The sequence below is a fragment of the Sceloporus undulatus genome, chromosome 4 (assembly GCF_019175285.1).
Source record: "Sceloporus undulatus isolate JIND9_A2432 ecotype Alabama chromosome 4, SceUnd_v1.1, whole genome shotgun sequence".
NCBI classification, from domain to species: domain Eukaryota; kingdom Metazoa; phylum Chordata; class Lepidosauria; order Squamata; family Phrynosomatidae; genus Sceloporus; species Sceloporus undulatus.
Window position 1 is genome coordinate 234,335,932 of NC_056525.1, and position 18,971 is coordinate 234,354,902.

Consider the following 18,971-nt stretch of genomic DNA (forward strand, 5'->3'; position numbering starts at 1 on the left):
TCAGGCTGCATCTGCACTGCAGAATTAATGCAGTTTGACACCACTGTAACTGCCATAGCTCATTGTGATTGAATCCTAGGAGTTGTACTAAAGCTCCCTGACAGAAGGTCAAATATCTCACAAAACTACAAATCCCAGAATGGTATTATGTCTGCAGTACAGATGCAGCACTCGAAGTTTGATTGTACATAAACACTGTAAATAAATAAAATATATGGATTAGACCAGAAAGAAACAAGAAAGCTGTCTTGCTTCATACTTCCAGCCCAGTTTATGCTGGAAGTGCAAACCAGGCCAGAGTATGAAGGAAAAGCCTTACAAGTAGATGGAATAATTAATACAGTAAAATGATTGAAAATGCTACAGTGATCCATTTACTGATCAGCTCACATTTCTTTACTATTAATGCCTTTGTAGTATGTTAAACCAGAGACCATATTCTTTTCTATTTATGCCTAAGGGTACTCAGCATTGTCATCCATGTCCCCTCAGCCAGATATCCTCCACATCTACAGCTCCCATCAGCTTCAGCCACCGAGTTTAGGAAGGCTACTTTGATCAATTTGGTTAGTTTATTCATTCAGATTTGTCTTGGGAGCCAAGGCCTAATGTTTGACAAAATCAAGTTTAGATACTATTTTCTGCTTTGAACCATGAACATAGTGGACTTGTTCAGTTTTTTCCTTTAAACAGTGAACTGCAAAATTGTTTTTTGCAGACAGTTGGTTCATGAGGTAGAAGCGAAAGCAATTGAGCGCAGAGTGGAGGATGAAACTTGGTATCGGAAGCAGGAGCTGCTTCGTGAGGCTGAGGAGCAAAGGAGGAAGATTCTGCTTAAGGAAGAAGAGAAATTGGCAGAACAAAGGCGGAGGTATTTTCATTTTAGCATCTTTAGTCCAGACTGCAGCCATCTTTAAAACATTCACTAGAAGGAGCCCTGTTTCGAACTGAATATAAATTGAGTATACTTTAGCAACTTGGACTTGACTTGTTCAAATACTGTCTATAGTGACTCGCTGAAGTATTCATCCCCTGCCAGTATGCTTTTGTTTACTTAATTTTTGTTCCACAATAAGTATATCATGCACCTTCACAATACTGAGTATCTTGTGTACAACAAGCAGTAACAAGGTCAATTAAATCTATTTCAGTTTCGGCTTACAATGCAACAAAATTTGAAAAATTTGTTTCTCTTTGGGGGCTTTGAAGGCTAGCTGCTGTGAAGCGAGAGTTAAAGGTGAAGGAGTTACAGTTATTGGAAGCTGCAAGAAGGCGTTTCCTGAAATATCAGCAAGATCAACGAGAAATGGAGCTCAGACGGCTTGATGATGAAATTGCAAGAAAGGTAACATGTTAGCATTTGAAAAACAAGCTCAGCATTTCTCTCTGTGTTGACATGAACCAGTGCTGTGCTTTTATGAATTTCTTGAAATAAGCAAAAAGTCTTTTCCAGCAGAGTAGTTTTAGCATTAGTGTGGCTGTAGTGTTGCCATGGCTGCAGATTGCCTCTGCAGAATGAATGATTTATAGAGCCTGCATTATAATGGGGCTGACAGTTTTAATAATGAAAATGTTTAAGAATGAAAAACTTGTTTAATAATAGAATTCAAAGATATAGCTGTGTTGCTATGTAGAATAGAATGTAGAAAGATCTTCTAGCACCTTTGAGACTAACTGAAAGAAAGAAGTTGACAGCATGAACTTATCCGAGGAAGTAGACTGTAGTGTACGAAAGCTCATGCTGCCAACTTCTTTCAGTTAGTCTCAAAGGTGCTACAAGAGCTCTCTATTTGTTTAATAATAATGCAATTTATTAAAAGTCTTTAGAAGTTATTCACCCCATTATTAAACCTTGAAAATCCAAAGACCCCCTAGGGCAAAAATATGAAACAACATGTACACTGATGGAAGTTGAACTAGACTGGAAAAGAGGTTGTGGTTTTAGTAGTTCAATGAAAAATTTGATCTAGTGTATGATTGCTGTATGGGGTAAACAGCCCACTCCAGGTCTAGATTGTACCAGCAAGCCAAGCAGAAGTTTATACACTGACAATCCTGTCATCCTATAAGAGCCTGGACTGGATGCCTCTACACAGCATTCCTCCCTCTCCCCCAATGTTGCATGCTAATAAAAACACTGAAAACAAAGAACTCTTGCTCTTTTGGCATGATGGCATATGTCTATTCTAGGCATCAATGAGAGATCAAGAAACAGCTGCTACTGTTCAAGATGTAGAAGTACGGCAGATGGAGCTTGAATCACAGAGGCGGCTTTTTCAACAGGTATTCACTCAACACAATGGGTAGGATGTACAGTAGTTGGTCATTCTCTCCACTGCCAAAGAAGAATGCGTGGAGTGGAAGTGGAGTGTTGAGTGTATTGAAAAGTGGGCTGTCGAGATCAGATATACCTCAGTCAGCAAAGTATCAAAGAGCTGAAAATCCAGTTATAACCTGTAGAATACTAGCCAACTCATTCAGCGAAGGAGGTTTGTGTTTGGTTGTTATTCTGCATTGTACAATGGTCCTTTAGTATCCACTGGGTTTTGATTCTAGGACACCCCCCCCATGGGTACCAAAATCTGTGGATGCTCAAGTCTCATTAATATAATGGTGTAATAAACTAGTATCCCTTATATAAAGTACACTCAGCCCTCCATTTCTTTTTCCAAATGCTTTTTGGTGGTTTTGGTTTTGGTTTGGGGTTTTGTTGTTGTGTTTGTTTGTTTGGGTGTTTTGAACATTTCCAAGCCATGGATGATTGAATCCATAAATGCAGAATCTGTGGATATCGAGGGCTGACTGTACATTTTGTTCATGTGACCCTATCAATATCATCAGTAAGAACAAAATACTATGAGAGCTGGGATTGATTACTACTAGTCAGAAGGTGAGATTTGTTTCTGAACATTCTGAACAGCCCCCAAATAGAGTGTGCTACAATAGTCCAAATGGTATGTAACTTTATTTACCACCGTGGCCATATTTGACATCTCAAGGAATGGACGCAGTTGGCGCACACGCATTAAGTGTGCAAAAGTGCTCCTAGCCACCACAACAACCTGTGCCTCCAGGATCAAAGCTGAATCCAGGAGTACAGCCAAACTGCAAACCTGTAACCACATCTAACCTAGTCTGAATCCACATTTCCTTTATGCCTTCCAACTGTCCAAAACCACCTCTGTCTTGTCTGGATTAAGCTTCAGTTTGTTTTCTCTTATCCAGTCCATTACTGATGACAGACATTGGTTTGGGAACAGGACAGCCTCCTTGGATTGGAGTGGAAAGGAGCAATAGAATTGGGTGTCATTCGCAAGATATGTGCTTCCCCTGTGCGTTGTTTTAAAGGTTGTTTAATGCAGGATGGTTGTGAGAGGGGGGATTTCAGCTGCATGGGATTAGAGGTATAGTCCTCTGACCCCCAGGAGATGCCCAACGCTGTTGTTAACTAACAAATTTACTAAAAGACAGATAGAAGAAAAAGCATGAGAAGGAGATATCGGTACATGAAGCTGTGGAAAGCCCACAATAACCTTACAACTTGATGCATATAATATTTCAGCAGGATCACACTGAGGAGCAGACAACCAGATAACTCAGAAATGGAGTCACAAAGTTTATAATAACCCAGTATTACATGAAATGGAAGCCAGGCACTCCTAATTGGTTGTGGCATTTTAGACAGGAGGAAATCCCTTCTCTGTGACTTTTATTTGGGATGGGAAACCTATAGGTACTTCATGGCTGTCTCTTTCCAGAACACCACCACAGTTATTTTCATCTTGTCTTGACAGAAACTTCTCAAAGAGAAGGAAACCATGACACAGGAAGTCAGAGGGGAGCTGGACACCAGTCGAAGGAAAGCTGACCTCGAAGAACACTTGCTTCAGCGGTTGATTGAAACTGAGCAGGACGGGGAACAGACATCACGGCAAGTAAGGACCTACAAAGGCTTGGCCCCTTGCAAAAGCCTAGCATCTATCTTCTGAGCTACTTATTTTTAATCTTGTGCATTGAGTTCCTTCTATAGCTGTTATTTTGGAAAGAGAAGTTTAAAGAGAAGTTTCTTGAGAGGAAGTGTTGGTTGAATCTCCTTTATCCAAAATACTTGGGACCAGAAATGGTTTGGATTTCAGATGTTTTCAGATTTTGGAATATTTGCAAATACATAATGAGATATCTTGGAGTTGGGACCCAGATCTAAACATGACATTCATTTCTATTTCATATATACCTTATACACGTTGCCTGAAGGTAATTTTATACATAATATTTTAATAATTTTGTGCATCAAACAAAGTTTGTATACAACCATCAGAAAGCAAAGGTGTCACTATTTCAGCCACCATGTGGACAATTTTGGATTGTGGAGTATTTTGGATTTCAGAATACTGAAGAACGGAGATTCAACCTGTTCTGCTTTTTACTCTGAAACAGGCTCTGTACAGTTACTTCCAGCAAAATCACAATCTATGTCTACCACAACCTGCGAAAGATAATTTGTCAGACCCCAACTCCCCAGTGATTTGCACAGCCAAATTCAGAGTCTATGTATAAGTAAGACATGTTGGGGTCTTTATGGTGTCATCCCAGATGAGCACAATATTTCAGCCTTAGACTCAAACATTGCACATCATTGTTGGTTTTGATGTGTTAGCAATTCTGCTTTTCAAGGAATGTTTAAGTATCCAGGCCCTTGAGTAGTAAGGTACCTTTTGTTCAAGATGGCTCTGAAGTTTATAAAAGGTGGGTAAGCTGTACTGTAGGCTCACCAGTTTTTCTGTAAGAGGAGGAGAGCAGCTTGATGGTAGATCATGTTCTTTCTCTGTAGAAGGTTTCTGCAGTGATCTGCCCTGAGAGCATCATATATAGGCTTGCACAACAGGAATGCACATGGACATAGTGTGAGTTACACAGTGAGCTGTGCAACAGTGCAATCTAGTATATGGATGGCATTCACACTCACAATATAGCTAAACTAGTGTAGATTTACACTGTTCATTCCATCTCTTGGAGGTTGGCCCCAATAAGTAACGTTTGTGGACTCTGGATTTTCTTTATCACAAGCAACTGTGCAACAGACTGTTTACAGTCCTGTGGCTCCAAGCAAAGAAATATGTGCCAAGTCCTCAAAATCATTGTTTCCCTGATGAAAGTTGTATTGTTGTAGCTGGTTGAAGAATGCTTGGCCAAAGTCAACCAAGAGCACCTTGACACAGACTGGCGAGCTCAGGTGCTGCAAAAGCAAAGGAATGACGACATGGATCGAGACAGGTGTTATCAGGAAGTAGCAAAACTCCTCCGTAACAACAGAGCAACAGAAGCAGAGTTGCTGGATGCTATGAAAACAGAGGAAGCCAAAAAGGTGACTGCTTAAAGACCACCTAAAATTAGGCATCATAGTGCTGTTATGTGAACTGAATTGCTGTTATGATTGAATAAAGGGGTATGGGCTTCAGAAGCGTTTAAAGAACCTGTAAATCTTATATGAAGCCTGTAAATAAGCCTATAGAATAATCCTATATGTAGGCTGTGATGATGTGCTGATTTAGAATAATAGTGACAGCTATTAGTGATAGCCAGAAAATAGTGACAGCTGTTAATCATGCATGCAGTTCAAGTACTTAGAATTTTATAAACAAAGATTTTTATAAAATATGAAATGCTTCTGCCTGAAATGGCAAAGGCAAACCCAAAATTTATCCTACAAAAATATACAATAAGTGTGCAATATTGGCTGTCCAGCCTTTCCTTCCCAAAGATCCTGGGAACTGTCATGCCATGAACAACTCTCACTGTGGGCCTTCATCATCCTCCTTTGCCTGAGCCAAATTCAGAGAATGAAAGACTAAAAGATTTTTAGAGATACCAGACTTTATATAGGTTTGGTGCAAACATTTAGACACAGAAAACCAAACTGCACATGTCAGAATTGCTGCCTCATGTTCTCAAAACATTCTTGATAACATATTGGGAAAGCATAAGTAGAGACATTTAGTACTAAGAGTAAGATTATGGCTAAATTCTATTCTTATGTTTATGTTAGTAAGCAGAACACAGTGAAAAAAAGCTTCTCTGACAAATTTCTGTGAAGGTGGCATCTCTGTCAGGCCTTTGGTTTGGCTATAGGTAGAAAAGCCATGATTTTCATATTTGTTCTTTTAATCTTTACTAGTCTACTGCTTAAAAGAAAGAGTTCTCTATAAAGTTCAAAAGAGGATTCTTCTGTAGGATTTTGTTTGTTTGTTTGTTTAACAGTATATTCTCACTTAATGCTGCCTCACATAGTCTTCCCTCCCTCCCAACTGTGGATGTAAATTCTACATTATTTATCACACATTAGAAAATAAATTGTTTCTTTCTTTCTTCACAAATACACTCACCTTCTCTTTCTGCTATGACACTCTCTCTCCTCTCTCTTCAGGTTCATTAGAGGTCTTTCCAAACTATAACAGAGGCCTCTTGGGATACATATCAGCTGGAAAAAGTAGATAAGAAATTGGTATTCAGTTAGTCTCCACGCTTTAGTGGCTTCTACCTTTGCCCAATTTTGCTTACAGTATTAGACACAATTATTCTGTAGCCAGACTAGCCAATGTCAGAAAGACTCTCTTGGTCACCTGAAAGGAAGCAGGAAGCTTGTGGCCTTCCAGATGCTAGTCTCCATTTCCCATCAGCCCAAGTCAGCCTAGCCAATGGTAAAGGATAATGGAGTAGTTCCTCAACATCTGGAAGTCCAGAAGTCTCACAGCTCTCCCTTCAAATAAGCTGGGTTGTGGACACTTCTCAGATAAGGCTATTCGATTTATCTGTGAGATTCCAAAACTGCAGCTATTTGTAAGCATCTAGAAGTTTGCTTAAGATTATCTTAAAATGCCTAAGAGATTTATGAAAATGAAAAAGCTGTAGGTGCCTTCATTTTATTTTATTTTTAATTTTTGGATGATGCTATGTTGTTGCATTGTTTTTGAATGGCTTCAACCATGGAGTTTTTCTCCCCCTTCCCTCCTTTTAATAGCTTTTTTAAATGGAATTGTCCTTCTTCATGTTTGTCTTGTTTTAGTGGGAAGAAGTTCTAGAGAAGAGAGAGCATTTGGCAGCAGAAGAAGCAGTTACTGCAGCTTTGGATGCCAACAGGAAGCGGTTTCTAGAACGTGAGATGAATGATGCGCTAGAGCTGGCTGTGAAGCTCCAGGACAAAGATGGCTATTTTGGTAAGCCTCTGGGCCTTTTGTAGATAATTGACCTCTTTGGTTATTTAAGGCAGGGATCAGCAAACTGCACCTTGTGAGCTGCATGTGCTCCCCTCCCCAGCTGTTTCTTGGTCCCCAGGAATTAAAATAAACAAAATAATAATAATCAGACTGGCATTTTCACCATATTTCCATGAAGTCACTGCCTCTGCTTGTCCTACCGCAAAAAAATCTGCTCCAGAATGTCCACGACTTTTCATTAAAAATTGGAGGAGCCAAGAACATGTGGAAAATGTTCTGCCAAACCAAAATACAAATTTATACAACTGCCGGTATGTGTGAATGTATTTATAAATAAAAATAGCCTAAAAGCCTAAATACACTGAAAAGATTAGGCCAAACACATGGCATCACATTAAAGCACATGTAACATCTGTGGCATAGTTAGAGCCAGTATGATATAGTAATTCTGCTACTGATCTTGGTCACATCTCAGGTTCAATGACCATTCACTTATGAAACCACTGGGCAGCCTTCAGCCAGGTGGAATCTAACCTATTTATATTTTACTTTTTAATTTATGTCCTACCTTTATTCCAATATGAGATCCTCCCTGCCACAGGATTGTTGTGATAATAAAATAGGATCGCACCCTTCCCATTGCAGTAATTTCATCAGAGGAAAGGAAGGATATAGATATATCAAGATGTAAAGATAATAGTATAAAGGGATCAGGATAATCATGCATAATACTTCATGTGCTAAGTTTATCTATTTTTCCATAATTCCTTATTTTGGTCCACAGCAGAGGTGGGGAAACAGTGGCCTTCCATTTGTTGCATGCCAGCTCCAATCCACCCCAGTGATGGGACCTATAGCCCAACTCATTTATCTGCCCTTCTTCTATAGGGCTTGTGGGCTGAATAAATCTATATCTCACATCTTGATTCATGTCAAAGAAATAAAACAGTACCAATAGGCAATTTTGGGTGTATCCACATTGTAGAAATAAAGCAGCTGGATGCCACTAACTGCTATGACTCTATCATACAGAATCCTGGGATTTATAGTTTGGTGAAGCACCAGACCTCCCTGACAGACCAGGAGAAACGCCTCACCAAATTCCAAATACAGTGGTACCCCGGGATACAAATGCGCCGCCTTACGAAATTTCCGGGTTACGAAAAAAATCCATTTAAAAAAACTGTTCCGGGTTACGAAGGTTATTTCGGGTTACGAAAAAATTTTTGGTGCTTTTCGGCGCTATTTCGCACGAAATCGCGGCTTTTCCCCATTAGCGCCTATGGCTTTTTCGCCTTACGAAGATTTTCGGGTTACGAAAGCGGCGGCGGAACGAATTAATTTCGTAACCCGGGGTACCCCTGTACCAAGATGGAGCCATGACAGTTAAAGTGGTGTCAAACTGCTTTATTTCTGCAGTGTGGAAGAGCTGCTAGACCGATACAATCTATCCTACTAGAAACTGATCCTGAAATCTGTTCAGACATCTCTACTTGTCCTCCTCACATTCAGACTTCAAATGAAAATGCTTGATCTATTTTAAAACAAGTCCACCTCAGTAGTATACTCTGAATCACAGAGTACAGTACTGTATATAGTTTATTTTCTTGCATGAAAGCATGCTGTATATCTTCTTTCATGAATCATGCCTAGTGGTATCTGTAACCCAGCAAGAACCCTGTCTACTTTCTACAGAGAGACTGCGTGATCTGAGAGCCTCCCAGCCTCGGCAGAGTTTGGAATTACAGCAAGTATCCTGCAAGGCTCAGCCACAGCCTGGCAACACCTGCTTGAATGATTCATCAGGAGTAGATTCTTCAGCACATTGTAAGTAGGTAATATAGAGAGAGTCTCAGAACCAAACCAGGCAACATGTTTGTCACAATTTACCAAGATTATTTTTATTTTATTTTATTTTATTTTATTAACAAATAGCCATCATGGAGGAAAGAGCTTTCCTTCCATCAAGAGCATGTGGTATATTTTTCAAGTTCCAGTACCATTGCAATCTTGTTTGTACCTCCAAACTAGCAATTTGAAGGGGGAAAATAATGGAAGGTGTTGATAGAAATTAGCTATGCATATACAAAGTATCTAGTTTGGCACTTGAAATTTCCTTTGCTCAGGTTCACATCTCTTCTCCTGCCTAGAGATGTGATTCTCTGTTAACCATTTTTTTTTATTTTCTTATCTATCAAATGTGTTGTTCCAGTGTGATTTGCTTGAGCTAGCCAAATTCATAACATGAATATTGCATTCTTCCTTTCTTGTCTTTATGCAGAGTGATCAGAGATGGGAGACATCTCTGGGATATTAACACCAGCATAACTCCAGGTTGTGCCAATGGTTGTACAACTTACATATATAAGGAAGTATCCAGTACTCCTTATGCAAACTATTGCTGCTTTGTCTGCAGCAGAATGAAATGGTTTAAAGGCTGATCTGACATTCAAGTCCAGTTTAACTATTTCACATAAGCCCTCTCAATAAACATCTTAAGCAGCAGTCTTTCCCATTGCAAGAATGCTAGTTTTCCTTAGCAGTCTTCAAGAAAAGACACCTTGAAAACCTGGGAAGTCTTTGTAGGATGTTTTCCCCCTCTGCTTGCTTATTGGCATCCACGATGTGGCCTAGGATGGGATATAATATAATATGGGTTTGTGGCACTATAAAGCTATATTGCCTAAGACCCTACATACTTTTAGTAGAGAGTAAATATATGGTAGAATAGTCGCACTGGACCGCACAGTTCTACAGTGGGCACCATGCCTTGAGCTCATCCATTGTCTGGTGGTCATCTCACCCTTCAGCTACCAAGTCAAAAGTGGGGAAGAAATACATGTGTGTTTGAGCCCCTATATTGGGAGAAAGGGGAATAGATGATGATGATGATGATGATGATGATGATATGTTTAGCCTAGAGAAGTAAAGGTTAAGAGATGATATGATAGCAGTGTTTAAATATTTGTGAAGATGTCATATTGAGGATGGAGCAAGCTTTTCTGCTGCTCCAGAGAATAGGATCCAGAGCAATGTTATTATTATTATTAACCTTTATTTATAAAGCGCTGTAAGTTTACACAGCGCTGTACATCAATTTTTTAGTCAGACGGTTCCCTGCCCTCAGGCTTACAATCTAAAAGACACGACACAAAAGGAGAAGGGAGTGGTGGTGGGGAATAGGATCAGGTCCAGCAGATCTTTTCCACCTCCGAGGCCTGGACCAAGGCAGATGGACTGGAGGAAGGGCTTGGCTTCTTGATGGATGGTTAGAAGGAGGCTTCCTGGGTCAGAGAGGGCCTCACCTCTGGGAATGCTTCTTTAAACAATATAGTCTTTAATTCAGTTTTGAAACTGGGCAGAGAAGTGATGAGGTGTGCATGTGGGGGAAGAAGGTTCCAGGAGTAAGGGGCAGCAAGCGAGAAGGGACGAATTCGGGAGGGGGCAGTGGTAGTCCTACATTGTGACAGGAGACCCCTGACTACCAGAGCGGAGGGTGCGAGTAGGAATGTAAGGAGAAAGAAGGTCAGATAAGTAAGGAGGGGCCAACCCATGGAGGGCTTTGAAAGTCAGTAACAAAAGCTTGTACCGGATGCAAAAGGGGAAGGGGAGCCAATGAAGGGAGGATAAAAGAGGAGAAACATGGTCAAAGCGGCGAGCGGATGTCACAATACGGGCAGCTGAATACTGGACAGATATTAAAGGATGGAGGTGTGAAAGAGGAAGCCCTGTTAGAAGGAGGTTACAATAATCTAGTCGTGAAACCACTAGGGCATGGACTAGAGTCTTGGCAGTAGAGATTGAGAGGAATGGACGGATCTTGGCAATGTTGTGGAGAAAGAATCTACAGGTCTTTGCGGTGGCCTGGATCTGGGGAATAAATGACAGAGAAGAGTCAAAAATGAAGCCAAGACTGCGGGCTTGATGAACCGGTTGAATAGAAGTGTCGTCGACAGAGACAGAAAAGGAATAATGAAGGGTGGGTTTAGGTGGAAAGACGCGAAGCTCAGTCTTAGACATGTTGAGCTTCAAGCGCCGAAGCCGCATCCACTGAGAGATGGCAGTCAGACAAGAAGAAACTTGCTGTTCAAGCCCCGTCGAAAGGTCAGGGGTGGAGAGATACAGCTGAGTGTCGTCGGCATACAAATGATAGGAGAAACCAAAAGAACTGATGAGTTTACCTAGAGACAGTGTGTATAGAGAGAACAGAAGGGGACCCAAGACAGAGCCCTGGGGAACTCCAACAGATAGCGGAACAGAGGATGAAGTCTGACCACCTGTGACCACTGCAAAAGATCTATCTGACAAGTAAGATTTAAACCAGTCGAGAGCAGAGTCGGCGAACCCAAGGTCAGAAAGTAAATCGACCAGGAGACAGTGATCAACAGTGTCAAAGGCTGCAGACAAATCGAGAAGAATGAGAATAGAGTAGAGGCCGTTTGCCTTGGCCCGCAAGAGATCATTTGAGATCTTGGTGAGGGCTGTCTCTGTAGAGTGCCGTGGGCGGAAGCCAGATTGGAAGGGGTCTAGGATGGAGTTGGCTTCAAGAAACTTAATACAGCGAGAATAAATGACCCGTTCTAGGACCTTAGAAAGAAAAGGAAGAAGAGAAATTGGACGATAGCTAGACAAAGAAGAGGGGTCGAGAGAGGGTTTCTTCAGAATTGGGGAAACGAGAGCATGTTTGAAGTCAGAAGGGAAGGAACCCAAAGAGAGAGAGAGATTAAAGATATAGAGGAGCGAGGGCAGAAGAGAAGGGGCTATAGAGATTAGGAGACGGGAGGGAATAGGATCAAGAGAACAGGTAGTAGGTTTGGAAGAATTTAGCAGCTTAGATAATTCATCCAGAGAAACAGGGGGGAAACACAGAGAGTTTATTAGTAGAAGGTACCAGGAGGTTAGTGGTAGGGGGCAAGTCGGGAGGAACTATTTCAGATCGAATAGTAGTGACTTTTGTGATGAAGTAGTTGGCGAAGTCAGTGGGGAAAAAAGATGAGAAGACAGGGGGAGAGGAAGGTTTGAGTAGTGTATTGAAGCAGGAGAACAAACGCTGCGGGTGCCTCTCATTAGCGCAGATCAGTGATTTAAAATAGTTCTGTTTTGCCATAGACAGAGCGCGTGAAAAAGATAAAAGGATGAATTTATAATGAATGAAATCAGCCGGTTCCCTAGACTTTTTCCAAAGACGTTCAGCCGCTCGAGAGCAGGACCGGAGGTACCTGATAGTGGGAGTGAGCCAGGGCTGAGGCCTAGTCATGGGGGAAGACACACGTACAGATACAGGAGCAAAGCTGTCAAGAGTTGAAGAAAGAGTGGAATTAAATAAAGACATTGCTGAATCAGCAGAGTCCCCAAGATCAAGAGAAGAGAGAGATGAATTCAAAGTCTGACTGAGATGGTCAGAGTTAACAGACTGAAGGTCGCGGAAATGGCGCTGGACAGTACGACGAGGAGGTGGGATATAAGTAAGAGTAAAAGAAATTAAATGATGGTCAGACAATGGAAAATCAGATGCCAGGTAGTCAGAAATGACACACTTAGCAGCAAGAATTAGGTCGAGACAGTGACCAGAGGAATGGGTTGAGGAGTTAGAATGAGGCTGAAGGCCAAAAGAAGCAAACAGGGATCTAAGGCGAGATGAAGAAGGACTGTTGGGATTGTCAAGGTGAATATTAAAGTCACCTAGGATTAGAAAAGGGACTGTATCAGATAGAAAAAACGTCAGCCAAGATTCAAAGTCAGATAGGAATTGGGTAGCAGAACCAGGAGGGCGATAGATGACAGCAACCCGGAGCTGTAAAGGAAAAAAGAGTCGAATACAGTGAGACTCGAATGAAGAGAAACAATAGCTGGGGGGGAAAGAGAGAACTTGAAACTGGCAGGAATTGGACAATAGTATACCGACCCCTCCTCCTCGACCCTCAGGGCGGCTTGTGTGAGTGAATGAGAGACCGCCAAAAGAAAGGGCAGCGGAGGTAGCAGTATCATGGGCCGGGAGCCAGGTTTCAGTAAGAGTGAGAAGGTTAAATGATCTAGAGAGAAAAAGATCATGGACAGCAGTCGCTTTCGGAGCAACAGAGCGACAGTTCCAGAGTGAACAGAGGAATGGAAGCTGGGAGATAGGAAGAGGTCGAATAGGGATCAAGTTAGGAGAGATGCGTGGAGCCATGGGAGGAAAGGATTGAGTAAGCGATAATCAAAAGAAGAAAATATAACAATGACAAAAGTAGCAATATAATAGCCAACTGTACTTGGTAATATTGCCTAAGTATCACAAGGCACAAGGGATTTAATAGAGAAGGAAGGGGTGGGATTGGAAGCCTTTGCTCAAGGTCCCAGCTGCTGAGAGTGATGGAAGGAGAGATGGCTAATGGATGCAGGGAAGGAAAGCTCTATCCTTTGAAGCAGGCCCGATAGATCCAACTCAATCTTCAGATGGATGTAGGAATGGGAGGTCCTTTCCCTTGAGGGAGGCCTAGTGGATGAAAGTCAATCTTCAGATGGATGTAGGAATGGGAGGTCCTTTCCCTTGAGGGAGGCCTAGTGGATGAAAGTCACTCCTCAGATGGATGTAGGAAAGAGAGGCCCTTTAGACTGAGGGAGGCCTGGTGGATGAAAGTCACTCCTCAGATGGCTGCAGGGAGGACGGTCTAGAGGCAGTTGAAGGTGTTAATGGCTCTCTCGTCCTGAGGAAGGTTCCACTGCAGGCAGGGAGACGGTCTAGAGGCAGTTGAAGGTGTTAATGGCTCTCTCGTCCTGAGGAAGGTTCCACTGCAGGCAGGGAGGACGGTCAATGGATTCAAATTACAGAAAAAGAGATTCCACCTCAACATTAGGAAGAACTTTCTGACAGTAAGAGCTGTTTGAAGGTTGAATATGCTTCCTCGGAGTGTGATGAAGTCTCTTTCTTTGGAGGTTTTTAAACAGAGGTTGGATGGCCATCTGTTGGGAGTGCTTTGAATGTGTCTTCCTCCATGGCTCAGGGTTGAGCTGGCTGGCCCTTGAGATGTCTTCCAACTCTATCATTCTATGCTGTTTTAAGTTGTACTGTTTTAACTTGTTTATCCTTTTTAAGTGTTATGTTTTAAATTGTTTTAATATTAGTAATAGTTTAATTTTATTTTAATGTCAACTTTTTGTTCATTTTTAACTACATTGTAGAGTTCCAATCTTCAGGAGAAAGTCAAGGTATAAATAAAGATAACAGTGGTGGTGATGACTTAAAACCCATTAGCCAGGCCTGAAGGGGCAGGGGATTAGCGAGAGATAGTAGCCGCTTGACAATATATGCCCTAACATCTTTCAGAAGTTCCAAGAGTTAGTACAGTAAATATCTCTGTATTTACCATGGAAACATGATATGATGCTTCTTGGATCCTGAAATAGGCATTTTCATGTTTTGTCTTCCTAATACTTAAATTTTAATTCCCTTTTTTTAAAAAAGTTTCTTTAGATCGAGGACGGCAAGAACTGGAAAATCGAGAGCGGGAGATGATGGCAGAAGTTCGACAGCTTAGGCAAAAGCTCATGTCACAAGCTCGAGCGAAGCAAACACCAACAGTGGATGCACAGTGGAGCAGCTAAAGGAGGGTGCTCATGAATCAGATACAAATGGACATTTATGCTGGGATTCCAAGTAGCTACACAAAAAGTATAATAGAAAGTGATTTTACACAGTTTGTAGTCTCTTTACACATATTTTTATATATAAAAACATATATGCTTCAATTGACTTTTTAAAAGAAATATATTAAGTAAATGATACGTTTTTAAATAAAACACTGGTGTATGTAGTACAGTATAGTGAACCAGCATGGCATAGTGGGTGAGCATTGGACTACTCCCAGGAGAGGAGTATTGTCAAAGCTGTGTCATTGGGACCATTGCACAAACAGAGCAAGTAATGTGGCTGTTGCAAAAGTCACAATGTGCAAGGGTATGGCACTTTGTAGGACAACACAAGGAAAAGCAGCACGATGGCCTCCAACAGAGAAACAGTACTAATAATCCAAAACAGCAGTGGAAAGTCATGAGTACCCTGCACCCAGCTAGAAAAATGTTTTCATCTTCCGTGGGGCATTGTATAGTGACACCTCACTGTTGCACGGGGGGGAGCATCTTGTGCGGTGGCCATTTGTGCATTGTTGCAGCTTCTAACATAGTTCCATTATCATGTTAGCAATATAACTCCACATTGCAGCCTTTAATGCAAGCTATTGGCTTCTCTCTTCCAATGTGTAAGCATATTGTCATAGAATCATAGAGTTGGAAGAAACCGCAAGGGCCATCCAGTCCAACCCACTACCATATAGGAAATCTCAATCAAAGCATCCCCAACAGGTGGCCATCCAGCCTCTCTTTAAAGACCTCCAAGGAAGGAGACTCCACTACCCTCCGAGGAAGGAGTGCATTCCACTGTCGAACAGCCCTTACTGTCAAGAAGTTCCTCCTAATGTTGAGGTGTAATCTCTTTTCCTGTAGCTTGCATCCATTGCTCCGGGTATTAGTAGGAGAGCCAGCATGGTGTAATGGTTTGGGCATTGGACTATGACTCTAGAGACCAGGGGCCAAATCCCGGCTCGGTCATGGAAACCCACTGGGTAACATTCGGCAAGTCACATTTTCTCAACCTCAGAGGATGACAATGGCAAACCCTCCACTGAAAAAATCTGCCAAGAAAATCTGTCATAGGTTTGCCTTAGATTTGCCATAAGTCAGAAATGCCTCAAAAACACACAACAATAATTGTGGATAGCTACCTGAAAATTTGATGAAGCCACCCTGTTATCTCCTGTGCCTACTTCTGGACAGTCTAAATAAATAGTTCTCAGTCTTTGAGAGGTCTGAGGCTTCTAGATATTCAAAACACTTGGAAAACCAACACCCCATTTATTTATTTTCACTTAGAAATGTCAGGATGCTCTAGTTGCAGATTCCTGCATAAAGCAAGACTTAGAATCTCTTAAAATCATTCTGTATCCAGATTCTACGAGTTCAATCATCCATGGCTTGAAAATAATCAAAAAGGCAAACTTTGATTTTGTCCTTGTACATTTTTTCCTTTTATTTTTGCATTATTGAGTGCAAAACACACAAGTATTTACATGCTATATATATATCCCTCATTACTCTGATGCATTATTTCCATGTAGATTGTGTAATATCTTATTTTAAAAATATATAAATTCTAAAAAGCAAAGCTTGATTTTGCCATTTTATATAAGGGACACCATTTGACTATGCCACTTTATTTAATGGGACTTGAGCATCCATGGATTTTGGTATCCACAGGGGGTCCTGGAACCAAACCCCAGCAGATATCAAGGGCCTACTGTACTTTTAAGGTTGTTACACAAGGAGATATCTTGCACCTTCTTGTACAATACTTATTTCTGTATTTTTTTTTTTAAAAAAAGTATTAAATTATTTTAACATATATACAACGTTGCATATGCCCCATTCCCTACTCTCCCCTTCCCCTTCCCGCGCGGCTTCAAAGAGTTTAGGATCAATACACTGTTTACAATTAATACCTAACTTTCAATATGTGGGATTTAATTACATTATTGACTTCATTGTACTCCCTTTAACCTTTTCAAGCAGGATTTTCCAGCCCCAATTCCAAGCTTCTCCTTTCCTTTCTCCAGTATATTTTAATCTTCTGTCTCTAACAATATCAAACAACAGGTTATCTGCCAAATACTTATCTACCTTGGTAGATAAGTTCCAGTTTTTACTTCCTTTCCATCCTGATGCTATCACAGCCTGTGTATTTCTGTAATCCCATCTGATGGCCAAAAAGTGGCTGGCAGAGTGAGGTAGGGAATCCATATGTGATCCAGCTGCAGGTTTTCACAGAGGTCCGGGAACCAAACTCCAGTGGATACTTAAAGGTGAATCCAGGTTGTGAAAAGATGGACATCTCTTAAACGAAAGAATACAAGGACAGCTTTGTGTCATTTGGAATACGTTGGATCAGGGTAACCATGAGGCGTTACAAACCGCCGCTTTGCGGTGATCTGCCGGTGCTGCTCTTTGCTCCGTGAGGGAGTCGCAGCATACAAACCGCACGACTCCCTCGCGGAGCACAAAAGAAGCTCCAAAATGGAGCTTCTTCCTGCGGCGCCATTATGACGTCGCGAGGCACCCATGGCGCACCCGCGACATCATAACCGCTGCGACCTGTCTGGACGCTATGCGTCCAAGACGTAAACATGGCGGTGGCCGTGTGGAACGGCCGCTGCCATTTGTCACGGACTGAGTCCATGATAGGGAAAGGGGCGTCTAGAAGAGACGCCCCTTTTTTAAAATGGGACGTCCTGAGGACGTCCGAAATGGCGGTCTATAACCCACCTATATGTCCTAACTACAAAGGAGGACAGCACTGCAACATGTAGGACAATACCAAATAAAAGCTAAAACAACTGTCAATTTATGCTTCTTAGTCATCCTCAAGATGGAGGATATTTTGGCATTCCTCCTGGACAGAAGGTTGAAGTGTAGGACATGTCCTGGAAAAGGAGGACCTCTGGTCAGCCTGCATTTGATGGGTTGAAAGGAAATAAAATTCATTTATTTCATTTTTATGCAGCCTTTCTCATAGAAATTCAAAAATTATATGTGTGTGTGTGCATGTGTGTGTGTGTATGATTATATATATATATATATATATATATATATATATATACACATACATACTGTTGTATTTGTTAATCATATCCCTTGCAGGGAGCATGCATTTCAAACTAAATCACCTTACCAGTGCTTATATAATGTTATATAATATAATGCAATTTATAGCTATAGATATAGCTATAGATAATTGCATTCCTTATTATATCCTTTGCAGCCAGGAGCATGCATTTCAAGCGAAATCACCTTACCAATGCAATCCCAATCCTATTGAATCAACTGTAAATCCCATTAAAATGCTTTGTGAAGAAGAATGACTTGCTCCCAGGTAAATCTGCATTTTAAAAAACAGCCTTTAGATAGCCAGCCTTAAAGACACTTAACTTCCCAAACCTTACATCCTCAGTATAAATTGCTCAGATCATCAGACTGCATTAATTCTTTCTAATCAAATATTTATTTCATTTTTATTTTTTGCAAATTATCAATGCTAGGGAATTCTGGGAACTGTAGTTTAGTGAGACATTCAGCCTTCTCTCTTGGAAAGCTCTGGTGCCAAAATAAACTACAATCCCCAGGAAGGACCCCCCTATCAATTAAAGCACGTCTCAAACTGGATTAACTGTGTTTTTGCCCTGCATCCAGGTGTGCCCAGATTTCCTGATCTCTCCAAAAAAGAAATTCTCCATTTGCATTTCCCTTTGCATGCATTGCAACTTTCACAGAGGTAAAGTGGGTGCTTGGGTTGGTTGCAATAATAAAACCTTACAGCTTTGGAAACAGAAAAGCGTTGTATTTTTGTTATTAATTTAATTTAATTTTTTAATTGCAGGAAAAATGGCTGCTGCCCCGTGTGAGGCTCGAACTCACGACCTTCAGATTATGAGACTGACGCGCTGCCTACTGCGCTAACGAGGCCCCTGGAAAAAGGCTCACTGGGCTTCCTAACGAACTTGCAAGGCTTTGCAAGGAAGTGATTTCATTGCTTTGCACAGACTAGAGAAGGTTCATTCCATTCATCTGCTCTACATTGCATTGCATTGCATTGCATTGCATTGCATTGCATTGCATTGCATTGCATTGCATTGCATTGCATTGCATTTAGTGGGACCTAATTACAGCTTG

The 18,971-nt window shown here is 41.3% G+C and overlaps 1 protein-coding gene and 1 non-coding gene across 6 annotated transcripts in view; one reads left to right on the top strand and one right to left on the bottom strand.

The window, feature by feature from the left end:
* Positions 1–15,565, top strand: part of TBC1D31 (TBC1 domain family member 31) — a 36,037-nt gene extending 20,472 nt beyond the window's left edge. For 2 of the 5 annotated variants that reach the window (XM_042465477.1, XM_042465481.1), the window contains 8 exons: positions 719–871; positions 1,210–1,345; positions 2,191–2,283; positions 3,795–3,935; positions 5,171–5,365; positions 7,064–7,214; positions 8,868–9,041; positions 14,659–15,565. In XM_042465477.1, coding sequence (XP_042321411.1) covers positions 719–871; positions 1,210–1,345; positions 2,191–2,283; positions 3,795–3,935; positions 5,171–5,365; positions 7,064–7,214; positions 8,868–9,041; positions 14,659–14,798 — 1,183 coding nt within the window. In that variant the 3' untranslated portion in view covers positions 14,799–15,565. Of the gene's footprint in view, positions 1–718; positions 872–1,209; positions 1,346–2,190; positions 2,284–3,794; positions 3,936–5,170; positions 5,366–7,063; positions 7,215–8,867; positions 9,046–14,658 lie in introns of all 5 variants that reach the window. The other 3 variants (XM_042465479.1, XM_042465478.1, XM_042465480.1) reach the window with 3 other exon arrangements.
* A 3,126-nt stretch (positions 15,566–18,691) lies between these two features.
* Positions 18,692–18,764, bottom strand: TRNAM-CAU. Its single transcript has one exon. It is a non-coding gene; the product is annotated as a tRNA-Met (tRNA).
* Between the last annotated feature and the right edge of the window lie 207 nt (positions 18,765–18,971).